General features: G+C 35.0%; 1 protein-coding gene across 8 annotated transcripts in view; it reads left to right on the top strand.

The window, feature by feature from the left end:
- ANKRD26 (ankyrin repeat domain containing 26) overlaps nucleotides 1–16,839 on the top strand; it is a 124,705-nt gene that overhangs the window by 33,959 nt on the left and 73,907 nt on the right. For 6 of the 8 annotated variants that reach the window (XM_079136811.1, XM_079136810.1, XM_079136808.1 and 3 more), the window contains 8 exons: nucleotides 3,811–3,871; nucleotides 3,967–4,121; nucleotides 7,183–7,306; nucleotides 7,588–7,649; nucleotides 12,106–12,199; nucleotides 13,571–13,669; nucleotides 14,251–14,279; nucleotides 14,380–14,452. In XM_079136811.1, coding sequence (XP_078992937.1) covers nucleotides 3,811–3,871; nucleotides 3,967–4,121; nucleotides 7,183–7,306; nucleotides 7,588–7,649; nucleotides 12,106–12,199; nucleotides 13,571–13,669; nucleotides 14,251–14,279; nucleotides 14,380–14,452 — 697 coding nt within the window. The remainder of the gene's footprint in view (nucleotides 1–3,810; nucleotides 3,872–3,966; nucleotides 4,122–7,182; nucleotides 7,307–7,587; nucleotides 7,650–12,105; nucleotides 12,200–13,570; nucleotides 13,670–14,250; nucleotides 14,280–14,379; nucleotides 14,453–16,839) is intronic. The other 2 variants (XM_079136807.1, XM_079136809.1) reach the window with 2 other exon arrangements.

Genomic DNA, 16,839 nt, shown 5'->3' with positions numbered 1-16,839 from the left:
TTGGTGTGGGTCTGTTGTAATTTTGTATATTTGGAGTCCTATAAACCTCTTGTACTTGATCTTCCATTTCATTCTTCAGATTTGGGAAATTTTCTGATAGTATTTCATTGAATAGATTGTTCATTCCTTTGGTCTTTTTCTCTAAGCCTTCCTCAATTCCAATAATTCTTATATTTAGCCTCTTCATGATATCCCATAGTTCTTGTAGATTCTGTTCATGATTTCTTACCATCTTCTCTGTTTGTTCAACTTTGTTTTCCAGGTTAAATATTTTATCTTCAGTGTCTGATGTTCTGTCTTCCAGGTGTTCTATTCTATTGGTTATGCTTTCTATGGAGTTCTTAATTTGGTTTATTGTTTCCTTCATTTCAAGGATTTCTGTTTGGTTTTTTTTCAATATCTCTAACTCTTTATTGAAGTGATCTTTTGCTTCCTGTATTTGCTCTTTTAACTGTCGATTTGTGCGATCATTCAGTGCCTGCATTTACTCTTGCATCTCATCATTTGCTTCCCTGAGCATTTTAATTATGTACATTCTGAACTCCCTTTCTGTCATTTCTTCTGCCATGCTGTCGTTGGGTTTCATTGATGTAACATCTAGATTTGTTTGCAGCATTTTCTTTCCTTGTTTTCTCATATTGTTCAGGTATCAGTTGACCGCTGTGATATTGCAGATTTCCTCTATTGTCTTATAATATCCCTGAAGATTTCTATTATATCCCCTCTTAGTCTTCAGTAGCCTGAAATCTTGGAGGAAGTTGATAATGCAGTGCTCCACAAGGGAGCTGACTCCCTAGGGGTGGTGGCCTTCCGGTGGGGTATTTTCCCTGCTAGTGGGCAGAGGTACCTTCACTTGCTGATGAATGGTCATCCAGAAGGGAAGTAGGATGTGGGCTGATGCAAGACCAGTTTGGGCCTGTGTCTCTGATTTTACAGTCCTTTTGGGAGAACCTCACCCAACAGGGAGGAGTCACCCGGTGGGGAGGTCTCGCTGGTCGGTTTTCCTCCCAGAGGTTCCGTTCAATTCACAACTACCGCCTGGGCTGGGCAGCCTTCTTCTGCAATGTTCCCACTGACCCGGACCTACCTCCTGGGCCTGGAAGCCTCACCCTTCGCAAACGAATCTCCTTCGGCTGCCTCTCCTCAGAGAAGCTGCCTGCAGTCCTGGAGCCTTCGCTCCGCCCCTCAGTTTGTCTGTGGGGCCCTTCCACCAAGAAGCCGTCTAGGACCCTGCTCTGCACTTTTCGCCTGGCTATGCGGCCCCTCCTCTGAGCAGGCACCTGGAGCCCCTTACAATCGCTCCGAGTCCCAGTGACCTGCCACACGCCTTTTCCTCCGGCAGCCACCTGTTGTTCCGTGCGGTCGCTCTAAGACCAAGTGACCCACCACGCACCTCTTTCTCCACCAGGCAGTCACCCAGAGATCTGGTGCGTCACGAGTCCCAAGAACTCACTGTGCACCTTCTTGTCCCGACTGCCTCCCGTAGCCCTGGTGCAGTCACTTCGAGCCCAAGCACCCCGCCGCGCTCCTCCTCCTTCTCCAGACAACCCCCCTGTGTTCAGGAACGGATGCTCTGGGACCAAACCACTCAGCACGCTGTTCCACCGGATAGCCGCCCAGAGCCCTGGCGCAGCTGCTCCAATTCCAAGCGACGTGCCGAGCCCGTATTTCTCCTTCTCCTCTGGGCAGCCCCCTGTGTTCAGGGGTGGTCGCTTTCAGTCCAAACAGCTCACCAAGCACCTTCTCCTTTGGGCAGCCTCCCAGAGCCCAGGTCGGTTGCGCCGAGTCCAAGCGCTGTGGTGAACAGCCACCTCTCCAGTACTCCCAGTTGTCTGCGATCACTGCTCCGGCGGGGGGAGGGGCATCTCAGGCAGCTTTACTTCACAAAAGTTCCCTGCTTTCGGGGCTACCGCCCCTTCCGGGATGCCTGCCCCATCCGGGACGCCTGCCCAGTGGGATACACTCACCCGGCTGCTTTGAGTTGGTCCCAAGTCTCTCAATATTTCCTTTTCTTGAGTCCTGAGTCCACGCTGCTCCTCCGGATAGCCGCCCGGAGCCCTGGCGCAGCTGCTCCAAGTCCAAGCAACATGCCGAGCCCGTATTTCTCCTTCTCCTCTGGGCAGCCCCCTGTGTTCAGGGGTGGTCGCTTTCAGTCCAAACAGTTCACCAAGCACCTTCTCCTTTGGGCAGCCTCCCAGAGCCCGGGTGGGTTGCGCCGAGTCCAAGCGCCGTTGTGAACAGCCACCTCTCCAATGCTCCCAGCTGCCTGCGATCACTGCTCCGGCAGGGGGAGGGGCGTCTCGCCGGCAGCTCTACTTTGCAAAAGATCCCTGCTTTCAGGGCTACCGCCCCGTCAGGGACGCCTGCCCCGTCCGGGACGCCCGCCCAGTGGGAGACTCTCGCCCGGCTGCTTTGAGTTGGTCCCAAGGCTCTCTATATCTCCTCGAGTCCTGAGTCCTGGAGCAACATGAAACGCAGCCACCCTCTAGTCCGCCATCTTGAATCTGAATCTGTACATTACTCTTTAGAGTTCACATCACCAGTTCTTAATCTGAGTGGAAAATTGATGAAATATTTTTCCATTTTTATTTTTCTCCGGTAATAATGTTATAGCTTTTCGGGGAGTAGTAACCATCTTTAATTAAAAGAATTACTTATAGTAATAAATTTAAACCTTATTATAGTATTCATAAAAGAGTAATTGTAGTTTAAAACAAATCAGAATTATTATACTATGAACTAAAGTTTCATATCTCTTTGTATACCTTATATCCCTCTCTCTTCTCTTTTCTTACACAAAAATTTGTTCACTGTTTATTCTTTCAATATATTTCCATCTTCATTATTAACATATTTGGTTACATCTTTCCTTTTTTTTTTTGGAGGGGGTTGGGGGCACTGGGGATTGAACTCAGGGGCACTCAACCACTGAGCCACATCCCAGCCGTATTTTGTATTTTTTTTAGAGACAGGGTCTCACTGAGTTGCTTAGCACCTTGTGGTTGCTGAGGCTGGCTTTGAACTTGAGATTCTCCTGTCTCAGCCTCCTGAGCTGCTGGGATTAGAGGCGTGTGCCACCATACCTGGCTGAGATATGGGAATTTTTAAATGATTATTTATACTGCTTGCAATTCCAACTTATCTAAATATGATACTATTAAAAACTAAACTCTCACATTTTTCCCCTTGAAGTAATTCGTGTAAATGTAAATTATGCAAACACATTCAAAATCAACAACTTAAAACTAAAATGTTAGTTTCTTTGAGAGTAGACTACAGAGGGATAATTTTTTTCTAGAATATTTTGGTTAAGAAAATTAAAGGGAAAATGAAGGGAATAAGAAAGACAGTAGAATGAATTGGATATAACTTTGCTATGTACACCACAGTGAATCTCCACATCAAGTACAACCTTAAGACTGGGATCCTAATTGGAATAAGTTATACTCCATATATGTATAATATGTCAAAATACAATCTACAGTCACATATGTCTAGAAAGAACAAAGAAAAAAATTTTAAAACATTCAAAAAAAGAAAATTGTCTAATGGATATCATAGTATTTTTATAATAATCAGAAGTAAGGGAGTAATATTTGTGGGATGTCTCTTATCACCTCATAATCCCACCCCATGAGAAGATGTAGTTTAGTAAATGACAGAATTGGAGTTTGATTCCACACATGAATGATTCCTAAATCTGTGTTCTTTGTGTTAGATAATATAGTACTAGTAAATATTTGAATTAATTATCAAATTTGATACCTGTTATTTTTCAAGTTTTTTTTTTATTTTTTATTTTTTTCCTAGAATTTCCCAAAAGTGAACCTAACAGAGCTGTGGACTGCTACTCAACAATCCCAGAAAAATCGTAAGCTAAATGAAGATTGGCTATTCTTATTCTTGTGCTGTTCACTGATTTGAAATTACAGATATTTACTCTTTACTTTGTTTTTATTTTTATAGAAGCAAAATATAGCATTGGGCAGCCAGAAAATAGAACCTTGTTTGACAGCAGTAATTCTGATAGTCAAAATGAAGACATGGCCAAAACCCTTCCTAAAATATCAGTCAAAATCCAGAGCTTTTCTGATTCTTCTTTTTCATCTCCTGATCCAAAAGTAGGTATTTTTGAAGCTCCTTTTTCATGCTTTATTTATATATCATCTCCCTAATCTACATAATGATGACCAAGATCCTAAAAAAAAATAGATATATATATAAGGGCCACAAGATCATAATAGAAAACAAGTATAACAACAGTTGAGATATACGTACAGGAATTCTTAGGTATGCCATAATGGAAGGAAATAATTAGAAAGCAACTCAAGAGAATAGCTGGATGAATATGAAGCTGAAGAGTGGAACGAATGGGAAGAATTCATTTAAGAAAGGCAAGATAACTATCAAGATCAAATAAGAGAGTTAAGAGGAAAGACATATAAAAGCATGAATTAAATGACAGCAGAAACTGTTATAAAATATGATAGAAATTAAACTTTTCCAAGTAACTTATTGTTGATTTTAATGAAGAAGAGAAAGAATTTTCCTGCTTTTAAATTTAGCAAAGTGATATATTTAATTAAGCAAAACCTGTGTTCATACGTAATGCAAACTGAAATCTGTTTTAGGCCTCTTGAGATTTACTATGAATTACTAATTTTTGATTCTTTTGTTCTTACAGTTTTCAATTTAGTTATTAAAAAAAATAATTTTTGTTATTTCCTTAAATTACTTACCTAACTTATCTTTCCATTTGGGTGTATAATTTTGATAACTGTTTTAGATTTTTTTTTTTCTTTTTTTTTTTCTTTTTTTGGTACTGGGGATCCAACCCAGTGCTTTGTGCGTGCTAGGCAAGTGCTCTACCAGTGAGCTACATTATCGGCCCTGTGTTTGAGATCTTTTTTGGAAATAAAGAGTTAGGGGGTTAGGTATGTAAAGTTCTTGCCTAGCATACAGAAGGCCTTAGGTTAGATCCCCAGTATTGCAAATAACAAAAACCAACATAGAGTAAAGAATAAATAAGCAAGCATTTAGTTCATGTTTTCACTAATTTAAATTTTTGATTATATTAATTAGGTTCTTCTTTGTGTTGCTGGGGATTGGACCCAGAGCTAAAAACACACTAGGCAAGTGCTCTACCACCCAGCTGCATCCCTAGGCCAAATATTTATAGTTATTAAACCTTATATGTAAATTCTTTCATCTTTAAAGCTTAGGAATTCTGATGATTAGATATTCTAAAATCTTTTTTTTTTCATGTGAATATTGGATACTGATTAACAAGAATTTGAACAGTATTTGAAAAGTATTTAAAGGCCTAAAAGTATTTAAAGACTTAGAAATCTTCAACTTGGAAAAGTTTTCAGAGTCGATCCTATCTCCAATTTTTAACTACCATTCCACATAGTGTAAATAGGAAATTAGAACTATAAGTATGCTGTTTATAGGAAAAACGAATTTTAAAACTGGGTTTTACATTTTTTCCTTACTTCATTCTGATACTTAAAAATGCCTGATATATAATCCATTAAACATTTCCTTATGCAATTTAAAGCATTTGTTTTTGAGGTAGGGGTCATGCAATGTGCCTAGGCTGACCTCAAATTCCTGGGATCAAGTAATTCTTTCACCTCACCCTTCCATGTAGCTCCGACTTTAGATGTGATCTACCATGCCTAAGCTTACAATTTAAACCTTTTATGATTATTTACTTATTTGTTTTGGTACTAGGAATTGAACTGAGGAACACTCTACCACTGAGCCATATCTCCAGCCCTTTGTATTTTTTTTTTTTTTTTTTTTTTTTTTGAGACTGGATCTCACTAAGTTTCTTAGGGCTTCACTTTCCATCCTTCTGCCTCAGCCTCCCAAGTCACTGGAATTACAAGTATGTGCCACCACGCCAGGCTTAGTATTTATTTTTTAAAAGGAGTCGTCTTGCAGCATCTTGAATTGGTATCTTAAAATTAAATCTTTTCATTAAATTAAAAAATGCATATTAGTATAGCACCCCAGAAACAAGTATTTGCATATATCAGTATTTTCATATCCTTGAAATAAGTGTTGATGTATGTATTTGAAAATGTGGTCCCCCATTTTTCTCCTTGTTGTGTTCATTTTTAAAATTGCAGAGTTCTGTGTAGGTTTGCATTATTTAATTATAAGTGTAGTATATTTTACAAATACTTATTTTCTTGAATCCATGTCCTTATTAAGGTTGTATGTTCCTACTCTGAATGTATTTATTCAGTTCTGGCATCTAAGTCCTCTGAGTGCCTTAAATTTAATATGTCCTCAACTTTAGACATTAATGTTAACCTTTTCTGATTCTATATTAATATAATATGTCATCCATTTCCCAATTCTAGTAATTAGTACATTTTAAATAGCACTGAAACACTAAAGCTAAGAAATCCTGAACTCAGTCCCTCAAATCACCAGTCTAGTCTGTTACTAAGTTCTGTATATTCTACTTACCATTTTTCATGTCTTACTGCTGGGATTCACCTTCTCACTTGTCATTTTGAAATGTATTTCTCTTGTTCTGCTTTCTGCCATTATGTTCATTTATCTTTATTTTGCTGCCCAGGTGGCATTTCAAATGCTAAAACTCATCTCCTTATTAAATGGATCCATATTACATGAGGGGAAAGTTCATATTCTAACATGACACATATCTTTTGTGGTTTGGCCCTGATCCTCCTGTTTTATCTATACATCCCTTTCCCAGTAACTGTATTCCACTTTTACCACACTTTTTTCCTATTCTTCATTTACTATGTGATTTTATTCCTTATCCTTTTGCTGTCCTATCCCTTCACACCCTCACTTTGTACTTTCTCTTTCTTTTAAAATGTGACTCTGTTTGCAATATTCTCAGAGCTTTCTAGGTAGAACCGATTCTTTTGTCCTTTTTGCCCTTAACTGAATTCGTTTCAGTTGTAGAACTAATAAATTATACTTTATTCTTATTTATTTCTCTGTATCTCTGCCTCTACTTGATAATAGACAGGAATCTTTTCTATTTTCAATGTCTTCCAAGATAGTGCCTAGGATTTGGTAGGTACAATAAATGTCGTCTTACTGACTGACTGAATGAGTGAGTTGGTGACCACCTGAATAAACATTTTTCTCAAGTCAGGTTTTTGTTTTGTTTTTGTTTTTGTTTTTTTTCAGCAGGAAGAAACAACAAAACCAATAATTGGAAAAGAAGAAAATGGTACTAAAAGTGCTTCACAAGATCAAACAAATAATGAGAATTTGACTTACGTTGACACAGGGCACAAAAATAATAAAAGTGGTAAGTCAGTGAATATCTATGAAAATTTTTCTATATTTAAATACTATTATAAAAAATAAAGTGTTTAGATCCAAGAAAAGATACCCATTTCTTTTATATTTTTGCTTTTGCTGTCATTCTCCTGCAACCAACTTCTTCCTGATACTGTATCAACCCTCTGAAATTCCTTTTTGTTTTTCCTTTTATTTTATTGAAATATTGTTAATGGAGATAGACTTGTACATATGTTTAAAATTCACAGTACTAAGTATTATTACTGTATCTGTTACTACATTTTATAGATATGATGTCTGCATTGGGATTAGGAGAAGAGGAAGATGAAGAATCACCTTGGGATTCTGAGGTATTGTCTGTTACTGTTATTTTTGGAATAAGCATTGAGTGACGTTAAAACATTGAAGAGGGTGCTTCATGTTTATTCCACTGTCAGTTCTTTGATGCTCATCCATTCTGTTAAAAGAATAATCGGTACTTTACAAACTGTATGACACAAGTACCATCTTTTTAAAATCGGTGATTAAAATAATTGTCTTAATAATAAATTATACTGTATTCAGTCAATTACTCAAATAGCACAGGAGTTACTATCTGACTTACTTTAAATATATGGGATCATACTGTAATATATCTAAACGTGATTAAACCTGTGTTGCCAAAGTTTTATGGATTTTTTAACTCAGTATTCATCATATTTTGATATTTCCATAGGTTTTTAAGATTTTTACTTTGTATTGATTCTCAGATTTCATATTATATATTTTCTTTTTGAAATATAATCTTTAAAAGCATCTATGGGAATTAAAGTACTCAGTTTTTACTTTTGAAAATATTTTTACAATTATTTTACCAAAAATATTTTAACTAATTATTCAGCTCTAGCTTGAATATTATGTTTATCTGAACTACTAGTATTTTCTTTCTCTGAGTTATAGTGTATCCTTAATAATGTGGGAATTCTGCTATCATCTTTGTAGATTATCTGTTTTCTTTCTTACTGATTTTAAGCCTTTTCCTTCTCTTGGTGTTTGACTACTTCTGTTTCATTATTTTTATTTATTCAACTCTTTTATGGCCCACTGTACTTCTGAATAAGAAGTATCATGTTTAACTTTCAATTTTATAAATTTACTTCTTTATTATTTGTCCCTCATTTTATTAATTTTATGTTTTATTCCTTCTTAGTTATCAAATATGTAACAATAATTGTATTTTCTATTTTCTTTTCTGTATTATATTTGGTTACATTTACTCTGCTTAGTCTTCCATTTCATTAATCCTCTTATCAGCTCATTCCAATTTAGTGTTTAATCCCTATAAAAAAAATAGCATTGTTAGATTTCTTAAAAAGAAGATGAGGCTTTGACTTTACTTTCTCACATCTGCACATAGCTAAAAGGAATAATATCCTCACACTTTAACATATAATTAATAAAGTAAGTATATGCTAATAAGTATATTACTATTGCATACTAAAATTCTGATCATTTGTAGGATTCATTTAATGAACCAATGTGGTATAGTTGTAAAAAACTAAAACTTAGAAATCACAGAGAATCACCTTGCGTTCTGAGGTTGTTTATCTAAAAACTAAAGAATTATTCAAGTCAACCTTGTGACTCTGTCTTATATATGGATATATTAAAGTCCTAATGTGATTCAGAGAGAAAATTTGAACTAATTTTTATAGCATTAATAAGTAAACAAAGTATTTCTATATTTGAACTGTGAAGAATAGATCTGCAAGGAATGTTTCAGCCTCTGAGAAGGAAAAGCATGAGAAATTATAAATATGTGAGAATATAGTTAGTTTTTCTGATGTTTTAGTTAAGTAGAAGCCATTTTTGAAAGTAAAATTTATTGAATACCTTTATGTCAACCATGCTTACCATGATATAAGTATAAACAGTGGTGAACTATTTTAAAGTGATCACTGTGGGAAAAGATTGGAAGTACCTGATTTTTATAAGCAGCTGCTTCATTATGGTACCAGCACAGTAGCTGAAGTTAGAAAACAGAAAATGTCAGTATCCTGGTTTTGTCATTTGGTAGCTATGAAATCTTGGAAAATTTAACTATTGAAATGTCAGTAACCTTATGGTACTATAAAGATGGTACAATGTCTCTTAAATATGTGTAATGAACAAATATGGTGAAGAAATGTGAAAACACTTTGTAAACTAAGAAATGTGTTCATATTTATTAGATAAAGTGTTCATTTGTTAGACAAAATGATCTCAGTGGTATTCAGTGACTTATTAAATTTCAAGATTTTTTTTTAAATCTGAGGACAATAAAATGGCAAGTGTCAAGAAAAGTGTGAAGCTTACAAGTTGAAGGGGGCATATATGTGTCTAATTTGGAAATGGTTTCAGTAAACTATTAATGGGTGTTTTATAGGAATATAGTGATTTGGTGCTTTGAGGCCTTCCTGATGAGATTATAAATGTTTTGACCTTGAATAATTTCCTGCTGTTAACTGTCTACTATGTGGAAGGCAATTAGATGTGGAATTTACCACATGAGGACTTGTGCTATAGTGATAGAATAAAAAAACAAGTAAGTAGGCACAGTGGTGCACGCCTGCAATCCCAGCAGCTTGAGAGGCTGAGGCAGGAGGATTATGAGTTCAAAACCAACCTCAGCAACAGCAAGGTGCTAAGCAACTCAGTGAGACCCTGTCTCTTAAAAAAAATACAAAATAGGGCTGGTCACGTGGCTCAGTGGTTGAGTGCCCCTGAGTTCAAACCCCAGTACTAAAAGCAAAAACAAGTAAACAACAAACACTTGTTAAGTCACCGTAAGTGCTTCATATAAAGTAAACAGAGAATGCTAGTTTAAAAAGTACTGAGGAAGTTTGTAGTTGGGATGGGTATGAGAATGAAATTCTGTACTAAGTGGAGGAAGCTCAGTCAGTAGAGTGCTTGCCTTGCAAGCACAAGGCCCTGGATTCAATCCCCGGCACCACACAAAAAAAAAGATTTCTCTAAAGTGTAGATTGCTCTGAGTGCGATATTGAAGCTTAGATGGGAAGGAGCCAACCATGTGAATGTCTAGGAGGAGAATATTCTTGGTAGAGAGAACAATGAATCGCATCTGTCCATCATTTTACTCTCAACATCCTGGAATGACCTGGATGCAGGGAGTGGGATAATCATCATCAATAATAATTTTTATTAGTGTAATGCATAGAAAAGAAAATATACAAATAAGTGCCTGGGCACATTTTATTTAATAAATGTTCTTATGCATCCTCTCTTATTAAGATTTGCTGTACATTTTTTGACATTCATTGTTAATTGGGAAAGAGTTGAACACTGAGTCTGATATTTGTATGCTATTAAACATAGCATAAAGATAAGTTTTTGTTACCACTCTGTCATTTTATTCAGCCATTTTTCCTATAAGTAAAAATTTATCAAAAATATTTGATATTCTCTTTATTTAGTTTTATTGTTTGTTTTTTGGTTTATGGTATAACAAATTGAACCCTGGGACTCATACATGCTAGGAAAGCACTCTTACTGAGCTGCATTCCCCAGCCCTTCTATTTTTCATTTTGAGGCAGCGTTTCATTGAGTTGCCCAGGCTGACCACCAGCTTGTGATCCTCCTGTCTCAAACTCCCAAGTAACTGGAATTACAGGCATGCCCCAACAAACTACAAAACAATTTAGATTTTCTAAGTCCATGTTTACATAAATGAAGGAGCTTCTACAATGTTTACACTCGGGATGACACACTCTGAAGTTGCTTATCATACCAAGTGTCTTTATTTTAACACTAAAATTATTTCTTGTCCTTAGAAGTGTTTGCAGTGTTTCATGCTATACTTTGCAAGTGTACTTACAAGAATTTTTTTTAAAATGTATATTTTAAATGTTCTCTTATGTTTGATGGGGAATGCAAAGTAGAGTTAGGTATTATGGAGTTAAGTTTCTTTTTGAAGTATGCACATTTGTTAGTATTTTATCTATGAATATGTTTCCTATGCTCCTCCATGCTTAGTAGTGTAGGACCCCCCCTTAGTAGTGTAGGACCCTTCCTTGAGTAAGGAAGACCCTTACTCAAGTCTCAGGATGGCGCGCTCCAGGAAGCACGAGAGACCGGCTTGATGCAAAAGCATGAGGCACTTTAATAACGGAGCTCCGGGCCAACACGTATCTCACACAGGAGATAGAGGAGTTGACCATGAGGCTCAGAAATCAGGGGTTTATATAGGAAAAGTTAGGGAGTTTGGCGCAGGTACACATAATTGGCTGATTCAAATATAAGCGGGCACATGACTACATTGATTACATCAGCAAGTAGTACATGCAAATTGACATTCCAGCAATGTGGTAGGACAGTTTATTTTGGTTAGCAGGGGTCAAGTTAACCTTAAAGAAAAGGGAAGAAGGGGGAAAGTGGGTGACACCAGATGGTCCACGGCCTTGTGGAGATTGTTTATCCTCCATGGCCAGTTAGTTTTTGATGATTTGGCAGTCTTATTTTAGGCTTGTTTAGGTATGTTCAGGCCTCAGGCCTGTCCCTCTTTGTTTCTTTTTCTAAGTTCATTTGCTAGACTACAGATTCTCTGCTTTAATTATGGGCACTTAAATTTTAACTCCTTCATTAGCCATGTGAAGATAAAATATAGTCTTGATCTAGACAAAGCATATGAAGTTCTTTATTGAAATGTTTGACTTTTTATGCATGCATCTGTCATTTTAAAATGTAATTGCTTTTAAAATAGAACATTCAGCTATCTTCTTATAGCTAGAAAATCTTTATGCAACTCATTATTAATATTAATTTCACTAGAGTATCTCTGAGAATCTTCCACAAAAGGGTGTTAGTCATTTATCTGGGGCTGTGCATCAAAGAGGAAACAATATAATCAATGGACAAGGAGAAGGTAAGAGCTGTATTTTATTAAAAACGTATTTGGCAAAGTGTTTATTTGAAAATGAGCACTGATACGTTCTAATAGTCAAAGACACATTAAATGCATGGTAAGGGAAAAAAATAAAATGGTAATAAATAGTACATCTTATCAAGTTTCAGCAGCAGGTTAAATTTGTAGTGTCAAAGGAGCTGAATTATTAGTTCCATTTTAAGATAGAAGACCTGAGGAAAGTTAGTAAATAAGAAAGTGGAAAAGAGAATAGGGAATGAAGAATTAAGAAAGGTAGAGAGTATAGGAAGTAAATGAAGGGAAAAGAAGCAGGTATACATAGTGGAGAGTGAGAAAATAAAGTAATGTTTTGGAAAAATGAAGATCAGGGTATTAGAAATGTGGGATGAATATAAAGTAAGCTTCCAGTTACAAAACTTTAAAGCACAATTTTTCCTCTCTTGCCATTTTCCTCACTGTTGGGAAGGCATTGAGAATTGAAGTACTCATCACACAGAGCTATGTTTTATTTACCATAAATGAATATAAATATATATGATCAACCATGAATGCATATAATTTAATGTCATGTAAAATAAGAACCAATAAATTTTTTTTAAAAACTGAAGAGAATTATAAAGACAAAAAAAGTAGGATTAGCTCTGAGGAGATCAGAGAAGCCATAGCATGATGAAACCATTAGAAAGTTTTCCACTTTTTATGTAATTTCAATTTAGAGAACATGATAGGGATGAGCTTGAGGCTATTAAGGTAAATTAAGGTAAAGGAACTGGGAACTGACTTAGACCACCTTTTGAGGATCATTTTAAAAAATGTGCATCCTGACTCAGCAGATCTGTAACTTTGTTTCTAATAAGATCTCAGGTGATGCCAATGCTGCTGGTCCTCAGGCAATACTCTGAATGGCAAGGACCTAGACTTCACTTTAAAGAAACCTGGAGGACCAGCCATTGGATAATAATACAAGACATTACAGGATCAAGGGAAAGTATAGATTTTGTTTTTATTTCTGAGCATGTTTTCTACCCAGAGGGAAAGGACTAAAGAGATGACGAAATAGATATAATTCTAAAATACTACTGCTAAATAAAGAGGAAAAAGTACTGGGAATAATTCATTTAAAAAAAAAATAAAATGGAGAAAAATCAAGACCAGAATCTAGAGATACAGCAAAGCAGACTTAATTCTGGAAACAAGAGACTATAATACAGTTCATTCCTTGAATATCAAACTTGTTATTCTTAGTGAATATAGCACTGATTTTGAAATATAAAAGGTCATTAGTATCTAAAAATTCTGTGACAGTTCAGTTTTTTCTTTTTTTGATAACCATATTTCAATATTGAAAGCTTGTTATACATTATTTCTTAGATATGGTTTATATACCATCTTGCATGAGTGGATCAAGAAACGTTAAGATGGCTAAACTAGAGAAAACAAGAGATGTAGGCATACCAGTAGCCAACATGGGTATGAAAAAAATGAATATTTTTATTAACTATTATTCTACAAGTATATATCCCAGCTGATCATTTCAGAAAACTTTGTTGAAAAATACATTTTTGCATTCTACTGAACTCTTAATTACAACTTTGTACTTTCTAAATTACAGAACAAATTGAGTGACATGATAAATACTTGTAGTATATGGTTCTAATGTGTTACATAAAGATCTATGCTGTTACATTCTGCCATCAGCTTTGACATCCTGTCAGGGTCATGTTTTGTTCCTCTGGTTACAGATCACTTTTCTGTCCATCAATCGGCATGTTCATATTGGTTCATGTACACACTTCTGCTTTAGTTATGGTCATTAGAAACATAATCTCACTTTTGAAACCTTAACTGCATGTTTTATTAACCTTGTATTCCTGTTTTTTGTCTTCAATATATTTATCATGTTGCTGTTCTAACGGAGGGGGGGGGGGGGCCTCAACTCTAATTTCCAAACCTAAGCATGAAGATTCAGCTCCATACTAACTCTGCATAAACATATGGTTGGCTTTGTGATATCTACATGTAATTGATTGTATGTCCCCTTTGCTTTTTAGAATCTCCTGAGAAATGTCCTCAGTTAAAGGTAAATAAATATCTTTTATATTTTTATCTTGAAATTATTAACTGTATGCTATATGCAATATATAATATTTATTAAATATCTTGTTTCAAAATGCATCCAGACTACCAGTGAAATGAAAGATTCTTGTCTGAGTAAAGCCATAGGAATGAAGGATGTACAAACATTCAAATCAGGTAAATTTTGCAATACAAATTATTCTGGAAAGAACTACATTAAACTATTTGAAATGCTCAGTCTTCTTATTCCCAATTTTTTCCATGTTTGTTGGAAAGATTTGACATAAATAATACAAATGTAATTATTGGTTCATGTTTGAAAAAAAAGGTATTTATAAGCATAAAAATTTTAATGTAAGCTTTAATTCAGATGTTTCTACTTTTATGTTGCAGTGCTTAAAGTTCCCAATTTGTAATCCCTTTATTTGTTAGGGATTCACAGAGGTTAATTATGAGATTCAAAGATTTTTCCAGAGTTTAAAAATGCTTATTGGAGAGCTAAGCACAGTGCTCATGCTTGTAATCCCAGCTCCTCAGGGCATCTCTGAAGAGTTTTGAGATCCTCTTTAAAAATGAAAAAAAAAAAAAAAAAAATGTGTATTGGATTCTAATGTCAAATGTGTTTTAACTTTATTTCTTCTTAGTAATTGTTAATACTGATGATCTTAAGCCAATCATATGTTCTGATTAACAGATTGTGTGTGTGTGTGTGCAAGCATGTGTGGGTATGTGTGTTTGATGATTAATAATGGGTAAAGTAATCATGCTTTAATAGCAATGTGGTACACACAGTTCTTCAAAACTAATTTGGAAACTTTTGGGCCTTAGGATCCTTTTATAGTATTAACAATTATAACAGACTCTAAAGAACTTTTATTTAAGTGGGTTATATCTATTAATATTTACTATATTAGAAACAATCTGAAAGATTTAAAAAAATAAGCATGCATAGTCATACCTTACAGTAGCCATTACATCTGACTCGTTAGCCATTAGAACTATGGTTTTTTCACACATCAATCTCTGAAAAACTCCACTATACATTTATAAGAGAATGAGTGTGAAAATGACAAATAACATTTAGTATTAATTAGACTTCTTGAACCCCTGAAACAGATACTGAATTCCAGGGATTCTCAAATCACTATTTAGTACCAATGTTTTAAACCATGGATATCAAATGGTAAGGGAGCCTGATGGAATGACTTTTAAAGTTACACTTCTGTATTTCTTTTTTCTTTCACTTTTCTTAAAAAGTTTAAATCTGACAATTTTGTTTATAAAAAAAGAAATTTTTATTATCTATACATTTCCTATTTCATGTCATTTTTATATTCATTGAATTTTCCAATGAATTATTGTGGACCTAGATTTTTTACCCTTGCCCTTTGAAAAATGGGAACAATTACATCATGTCAAGCTATCATTTTTTGTAAAAATGTATGATGTTTATCCAGGACTCAAAGGTAAATTCTGAGGAATTGAAGAAAGACCATCTTATTGTAATTAAAGTAGATTTTTTAATATAAAATGGTATATTAACTAAAGCCCATGTCTTCAGAATGTAAATACTGTCATGCATATTTGAATTTAAAATAATTAATAATTTTAATTCAAAAATTCATATTTCTGAAGAATCTTAATAAATAATGCTTTCTTGGAAAAAATATGTGATAGTGATGGCTGAGTGAAACAAGTAATACTGTAATACTAATAAATAAAAATGTAGAAAAATAGGTAGATGATAAATAGGTAATTGAACTTATCAAGTACAGTATATGTAAAATAAAGTAAGCCATGAAGGAGTAGATGTATGTGGAGCACAGGGGGACATGGGACTATTTCTCTGAAGAAAGAATTTGCATAAGATGGTTTCAGTTCTATTATCATTTACATTCTAATAAATGAAAACCTTGTATTTGAATTTTTCGGATCAGTTGTTTTTTTTTATTTTTTAAATTTTTTAATTTGTTGTACATGACAGTAGAATGCATTTATACATTCTGATAGATCATACATAAATGGAGTGAAGTTTCATTTTGTCTGATTATACATATTGTAGGATCACATCAGTCATGCAGTCATATATGTACATGAGGTAGTAATGACTGTTTTATTCTACGGTCATTCCTAAGACTTGTCAAAGATCTAGTAATTTAATGCAAATCAAAACCCCATCAAGATTTCATCTCTCTTCAATCAGAATGGAAATCATCAAGAATACAAATAATAATAAGTTTTGGGAAGGATATGGCGAACAAGGTACACTCATACTTTGTTGGTGCAACCACTCTGAAAGGCAGTATGGAGATTCCTCAGAAAATTAGGCATGGAACCACTGTTTGATACAGCTCTGTTCCACTCTTTGGTATATATACAAAAGATCTAAAAGTAGTATACTGTAGGAATGTAGGCACATCAATGTTCATAGCAGCACAATTCACAATAGCCAGATTATGGAACCAATCTCGGTGCCCTTAATCAGATAAAGAGATAAAGAAAATGCAGCATATACACACAATTGAGTTTTACTCAGCCATGAAAAAGAACAAAATTATGTTGTT

Source organism: Sciurus vulgaris (genome assembly GCF_902686455.1).
Source record: "Sciurus vulgaris genome assembly, chromosome: 4".
Lineage (NCBI taxonomy): Eukaryota > Metazoa > Chordata > Mammalia > Rodentia > Sciuridae > Sciurus > Sciurus vulgaris.
This window is presented reverse-complemented; position numbering and strand designations above follow the sequence as displayed.